The sequence below is a fragment of the Littorina saxatilis genome, linkage group LG3 (genome assembly GCF_037325665.1).
Source record: "Littorina saxatilis isolate snail1 linkage group LG3, US_GU_Lsax_2.0, whole genome shotgun sequence".
NCBI lineage: Eukaryota > Metazoa > Mollusca > Gastropoda > Littorinimorpha > Littorinidae > Littorina > Littorina saxatilis.
Window position 1 is genome coordinate 56181096 of NC_090247.1, and position 7500 is coordinate 56188595.

At 43.1% G+C, this 7500-nt stretch overlaps 1 protein-coding gene across 1 annotated transcript in view; it reads left to right on the forward strand.

Annotated features, from left to right (window-relative positions):
* The window catches only part of LOC138962730 (uncharacterized), a 30723-nt gene that overhangs the window by 17274 nt on the left and 5949 nt on the right, over nt 1-7500 (forward strand). The window contains exons 5-8 of the mRNA XM_070334667.1: nt 2314-2823; nt 4585-4749; nt 6190-6357; nt 6906-7235. Of these exons, the coding sequence (XP_070190768.1) occupies nt 2314-2823; nt 4585-4749; nt 6190-6357; nt 6906-7235 (1173 nt within the window). The remainder of the gene's footprint in view (nt 1-2313; nt 2824-4584; nt 4750-6189; nt 6358-6905; nt 7236-7500) is intronic.

Sequence of the window (7500 nt, forward strand, 5' to 3'; positions counted from 1 at the left end):
ACCATGGGGAAAAAAGTTATAGAAAAAAAATATATGTGAAAAAAGATTTTCCCCGAGTACGCAGTAGGAGGGTCCAGCAGACTTTAATTGTGTGTCTGTCTGTGTGTGTGTCTGTCTGTCTCGACTTAACAGCTTATTGCTGGGAAACTACTGGGCGCAGTTCGTTCAAAAGTTGATACACTAACTTGATAATAGGTCCGATTGATCGTATTAAAACTTCATAATGTTACCTGGGACCTAAATGCCCCCAAAAACACAAAAGTTCTTGACGGTTGGACGAATTCAATCGGAGCGACAGCCAGCCATTGAGCTGATAGAACAGCCGAACGCGTGCGTCATGAAAAGCATGCGTATCGCATGCGAGACGATTTGCAAGCCAGCCAGCGGGTGGGGATTAATTTGGTCTCGGCAAAGAAACTACAGTGCAGGTTTGGTCTCGGTGAGACTGAAAGAGAGACAGAGAGCACGAGAGAGAGCGACAGGGACACTGTGTCAGTGATTCAAGGTGGTGGCTTGGTGGCCAAAGGGATCCGGGTTCGATTCCCGGCATGGGCGGTCTATTTTTTTTTTTAATTCTTGTTTACTATTGTTTATTATGAACGTTTTAATGTTTTATTTTACTCTAATAATTTTTTTTATTGTGTAAAATAAATAAATAATTTTTTTTTTAATTCACGTGCACAAGACAAAAACTTTCATACTGTGCCAAAGTGATCCGAGTTCGATTCCCGGCATGGGCGGTCTATTTTTTAATTTTTAAATTTTTTTTTTTAATTCTTGTTTACTTTTGTTTATTATGAACGTTTTAATGTTTTATTTTACTCTAATAATTTTTTTAATTGTGTAAAATAATTTTTTTTTTTAAATCCACGTGCACAAGACAAAAACTTTCATACTGGGGGAGCGAGCCAGTCTGAAGAGTACTCGGGTCCAGCGCCAGCGTTTTTTATATTTTTGGGTAGCGTGACTCACGCTTCCAATATTTTGTTTTCTGTTTGCTGAGAACATGTGCTTTGCCTAAAAATTCATGTCACTATGCTTATAGCCACGCCCAAACACGTGCAGCAACAGTTTGACACTGGAGCGCTGTCCACGCTTTTTTTTAAACGCACGAAATGCACGGGATTTGAGAGGAGTTTTGCGCTTGGCATTTTCCAAATAAGGATATCCTACTATGAGTACTACGCTGGAATACTACAATGAATTTTCAAACGGCAACACTGGCTTCGTCTTTCCTGATCGAAATGGGGTGTATTGTTGATATTTGTAGATAATAGACTCTGGATTTTAATGGTCAAATGGCGATTTCGGTATAAAAATGTAGACAAGGACCTTTAACACCCGATTTTCTCAGATTTATCTGTTCATAACCTTTGTAATTTAACCCAAAGTTTAAGACTCAATTGAATTTAACTCCCGATTTTCTCAGATTTTTCTGTTCATAACCTTTGTAATTTAACCCAAAGTTTAAGACTCAATTCATTTTAACACCCGATTTTCTCAGATTTTTCTGTTCATAACCTTTGTAATTTAACCCAAAGTTTAAGACTCAATTCATTTTAACACCCGATTTTCTCAGATTTTTCTGTTCATAACCTTTGTAATTTAACCCAAAGTTTAAGACTCAATTCATTTTAACACCCGATTTTCTCAGATTTTTCTGTTCATAACCTTTGTAATTTAACCCAAAGTTTAAGACTCAATTAGACCGGCACGGTTGGCCTAGTGGTAAGGCGTCCGCCTCGTGATCGGGAGGTCGTGGGTTCGAACCTAAGACTTTAAAATTGGCAATCTAGTGGCTGCTCCGCCTGGCGTCTGGCATTATGGGGTTAGTGCTAGGACTGGTTGGTCCGGTGTCAGAATAATGTGACTGGATGAGACATGAAGCCTGTGCTGCGACTTCTGTCTTGTGTGTGGCGCACGTTATATGTCAAAGCAGCACCGCCCTGATATCACCCTTCGTGGTCGGCTGGGCGTTAAGTAAACAAACAAACAAATAAGACTCAATTAATTTTAACACCCGATTTTCTCAATTTTTTGGAGGTCTTAGAAGGGGGGTTCCACTGTTCCATTACCTTTCCGGGAACACGCGCCTAATGGTTTCACCGTAAAGGCTGTCCTTAATTGAGCCAGAAGTCGACTTCGCGAAGTCTCTTACCGAAAACTCAGTGCTTAAGCTTTGTGCGGCCTGCTTCGCGAAGCATACTTAGCGTAGTAGACTTCGCCCAGTTAAGGACAGGCTTTAAGGCGTAAAACAACACTTATCACTATTGTTCCACCTTCACGTGTCTCACGTGCTCTCACTGTCTTCAGTGAACGGTGTCACCCCGTCACCTTCAGCCTCAGTCACTGTGGCCGCCACAACTAGCGCTCCCTCGAACAGTGCGCTCACAACAAACGTCGTCACATCCTCTGCTGCCAGCACTGCTTTGGCGTCAGCATCCGTAACCGGTGGAGCTAGCAGTGGTGGCATCAGCGGTTCCGGAACCGGTAGCGGGATTAGCAACCAAGTAACCAGCAGCCCAGCAGCCGGAAGTGGGAATACAGGAACTGGTTCCAGTAACGGTGCCAACACCGGACCTGCAAACACCGGAACGGGTTCAGGCAGCAGTCAAACCGGTACAGGCAGTACCCTATCCGGAACCAGAAACACCGTAACCGGCACGGGTGTCACCGGAACCGGATTGACCGGAACGGGGACATCCAGTTCTGGCAACAACCTCGGAGAAGACACAGGGAATAGTGGCACCACAGGAGGATCTGGCGGTACAACTGACCTCGGGAATTTGGGTGGCCTCTTTACCGGACTTGGTGGGTTGTTTGGTGAGTTTTTATCTTGGATTTTGTCTCCCCATGTCAGGTTATCTCTCTGTCTTTTTACATTTAGTCAAGTTTTGACTAAATGTTTTAACGTAGAGGGGGGAATCGAGACGAGGGTCGTGGTGTATGTGCGTGCGTGTGTGTGTGTGTGTGTGTGTGTCTGTCTGTGTGTGTGTGTAGAGCGATTCAGACTAAACTACTGGACCGATCTTCATGAAATTTGACATGAGAGTTCCTGGGTAAGAAATCCCCGAATGTCTTTTTCATTTATTTGATAAATGTCTTTGATGACGTCATATCCGGCTTTTCGTGAAAGTTGAGGCGGCACTGTCACGCCCTCATTTTTCAACCAAATTGGTTGAAATTTTGGTCAAGTAATCTTCGACGAAGCCCGGACTTCGGTATTGCATTTCAGCTTGGTGGCTTAAAAATTAATTAATGACTTTGGTCATTAAAAATCTGAAAATTGTAAAAAAAAATAAAAATTTATAAAACGATCCAAATTTACGCTCATCTTATTTTCCATCATTTTCTGATTCCAAAAACATATAAATATGTTATATTTGGATTAAAAACAAGCTCTGAAAATTAAATATATAAAAATTATTATCAAAATTAAATTGTCGAAATCAATTTAAAAACACTTTCATCTTATTTCTTGTCGGTTCCTGATTCCAAAAACATATAGATATGATATGTTTGGATTAAAAACACGCTCAGAAAGTTAAAACAAAGAGAGGTACAGAAAAGCGTGCTATCCTTCTTAGCGCAACTACTACCCCCGCTCTTCTTGTCAATTTCACTGCCTTTGCCATGAGCGGTGGACTGACGATGCTACGAGTATACGGTCTTGCTGAAAAATGGCATTGCGTTCAGTTTCATTCTGTGAGTTCGACAGCTACTTGACTAAATGTTGTATTTTCGCCTTACGCGACTTGTTTATTCTCTGTTAGTCTGTCTCTCTCTGTGTCTGTCTGTCTGTCTGTGTTTCTCTGTGTGTCTCTCTCTGTCTCTCTCTCTGTCTGTGTGTGTGTGTGTGTGTGTGTGTGTGTGTGTGTGTCTCTCTACTTCTCTCTCTCTCTCTCTCTCTCTCTCTCTCTCTCTCTCTCTCTCTCTCTCTCTCTCCTCTCTCTCTCTCTCTCTCTCTCTCTCTCTCTCTCTCTGTTTTACTTGTGATGTGTGTGTGTGTGTGTGTGTGTGTGTGTGTGTGTGTGTGTGTGTGTGTGTGTGTGTGTGTGTGTGTCTGTCTGTCTGTCTGTCTGTCTGTGTCTGTGTCTGTGTTCCGGAGATCAAAAGAGTGCACATTTCATAAAGTGAGGGTTCTGATCTGTTATGCCTGTACGCTTTATTGATATTTGTTTATTTGTTTATCATAAACCCTTGTACGTTTCTGGACAAACAGCCACGGAAAAGTAGGCATATAAACACTATCCAAACACCATTTTGAACAAAGTGCAATTAAAAAACGAAAAATCACAAATCACAATTGTTGTGGACATTTTGACTCGCGCCCTATCGAGATGAAAGAAACAACCCTTTACTGAGTCAAGTTTTTTTTTCCATGTGGTTCATCAGAGTACCAGATCTCCGGAATTTTGCATCACACAACGTGCACTTATGGGGTTTCCGCTTTCGGGGGAAACCGACCTACCGAGCCTAATTGGTTTGGCCTTGTCATCAAAAACAAACATCTTTTTTGTTGCTGTTGCCTTAAACCTTCTTATAACCAGCTTTTCTTGTTTTGTTTTATTCACAATCTTCAAGGAAACGCAGGAGCAGGAGGCAACACACAAAGTGGGGGCAGCGGCGCGTTGTCTGGCAATGGTGCTGGTACTGGTATGGGTACTGGTACCGGCATGGGCACTAACACAGGGACCGCAACTGGAATGACCAATACCGGAATCGTCTCTGGAGCTGGGACGGGCACAGGTGCGTTTTTAGTTTCATTTTCATTTATTTTATTTTGTATTACTTTATAACCCAATTGCTGGGAAATCGGGTCACTTCTTCCCAGTGGAAATCTAGCAGTTACAAGTGTCGCGGCACCCAGGTATGCGCGCAGGGATGGCCAAATCCCAGAATTTTAACTCGCCAGCCGGGCGAGTAACTGCAAGAGAGTCACTAGCCCGCCAGAAATTTCGCTGGCCCGGTGCATACCAAAGTTGCTCCATCTGATTTGAAACTCGATATTACAACCCAAAATGTTGCATTCGACCAGAATTTTCACTGGCCATCCGGGCGAGTTGCCAGGCGTTTTCTACTAGCCCGGCGGATTTTTACTCGCCCCTGGCGACCGGGCGGACGATTTGGCCATCCTTGTGCGCGTGTTTAGGTATATTTATACTGACAAGCCACCTGCAATTCTGTCGGAATGACCGAGATTTTGTACGTGCCACGGAAGTGTCACGGTAGTGGGACACGAATACTGTCTCTGAGTCTGCATTCGAACCCGTGACACAGGGATCACATGGCCAGTGCTCTACCAACTTCAGCTACCAGTGACAGTGTCTCTCAGTCAGGTTTTGTGAAGCGTACGCGTATGGATGGTTATCTGTGTTCCATATGGAGAGACTTGTGCTAGCGTGTTTTGTTGAAGGTAATGTAAAGTAAACTTTAGGGTGATTAAATTTTCCATTTGACATGTTGATATTAATTATGCTTGTGTGTGATTATGTCTCTTTGTTGAATTTGAAATTTCGGATGTTGTCAAGTGAATGCACATTGAAAGATGGCAAGAATACAAATCACGTTAGCATCCTATCTGTTTTGGGGGTTTGTCTATGTTTGTGTCCATTTCTTTAAAATTGGAATTGTGGATGTTGTGGATGCTCCTTGAAAGATAACAGGAATATAGGCCTACATCACATTAACACATTTCTGTTACGTAGTTTGTCTATGTGTGTACCCATGTCTTTGAATTTGGAATTTTGGATGTTGTGGATGCTCCTTGAAAGATAGCAGGAATATACATCACACCTTTCTGTTACGTAGTTTGTCTATGTTTGTGCCCATGCCTTTGAATTTGGAATTTTGGATGTTGTAGATGGTCCTTGAAAGATAACAGGAATATAGGCCTAAATCACATTAACATCTTTCTGTTACGTAGTTTGTCTATGTTTGTACCCATGCCTTTGAATTTGGAATTTTGGATGTTGTAGATGGTCCTGGAAAGATAGCAGGAATATACATCACATTGACACCTTTCTGTTACGTAGTTTGTCTATGTGTGTGCCCATGTCTTTGAATTTGGAATGTTGGATGTTGTAGATGGTCCTTGAAAGATGGAATGAATACAAATCACAAGAGCACCCTATCTGTTTTCGGAGTTTGCTTATGTGTGTGTCCATGTCTTGTCTTTGTCCACCACAGGTACGCCCCAAGGCGACGTTGCCCAGTACAAGCCTGGACAGTGTCCGGCAAGGCAACGTAACGACGGACTGGGCTGCTACCCTCGCTGCAACGGCGATTTCCAGTGCCCAGGCACCGCCAAGTGTTGTCCGAATGCCTGTGGTGTTTACGCTTGCAGGGCGCCTAATAGTAAGTGTGTGTGTGTGTGTGTGTGTGTGTGTGTGTGTGTGTGTGTGTGTGTGTGTGTGTTGTATGTGTGTGTGTAGGGGGAGAATGGTATATGTGTGTGTTTGTGTGTGTGTGTGTGTGTGTGTGTGTGGGGAGGGGGGTATGTGTGTGACCTTTTTTCCCCCCGATTCTAGAGCTTTTATTGACTCTTCAAAGTAAATATTCTGTTGTAAATGACAAAACTCGAAATTGCAGACTTTATAAGGAAAGTTGCGAATTATTCTCCCACATGCAAAGGATATAGTTTGCATGGTTTTCGGGCCAATAAAAAGCCACATGCGCCTTTGTAACTAAAGAACAAACTTCAGTTAAAATAAAAGAAAAGTGAAAAAAGAAGTAACAGTGTTTGTTTGCCTTGTCATCGGAAACAAACACTTTATTCCTTTTGGCCAAACAATATTGCTATTCTTCAAAACGCTGTAGTAAAACGCAAACTATGACACGACGGTTCATTGCCGCAAATTCGGCTTCGCTTTTAACACATTTCAATTATTCTTTTGATGTTGCAGAGCCTGGCAGCTGTCCAAGACCCAACAACTACTGGAACTTTTTCTGTTGGGACACATGCTACTCAGATTCCCACTGCCCTCAGACCCAGAAATGCTGCTACGATGGTTCATGCAGTCGCTGTATGTACGCGATCCCAAGTAATTACATGAACCAGAATGGGCAGTACCCAAACCAGAACCAGGTCAACCAGTTCCGAAACCAGAACCAGGTTTACCCAAATCAGAATCAGGGATATAGAAACCAGAATCAGAATCAACTGAACCAGAACCCACAACTATCGCAAGGCTCAGCAAGCTCCGGAGTCAACGGAAATTCATTTGGTAATCAAGGTAAGTGTTGCATCGAACACCCAAGCACGCACACACACACACACACACACACACACACACACACACACACACACACACACACACACACACACACACACACACACACACACACACACACACACACACACACACACACACTCTCTCACTCACACTCACACTCACACTCACAATCACAATCTCACACACATAAGCACACACAAACACACACACACACACATACTCAGACACGCGTGAGCACGCGCACACAAACAAGAACATTACTTGA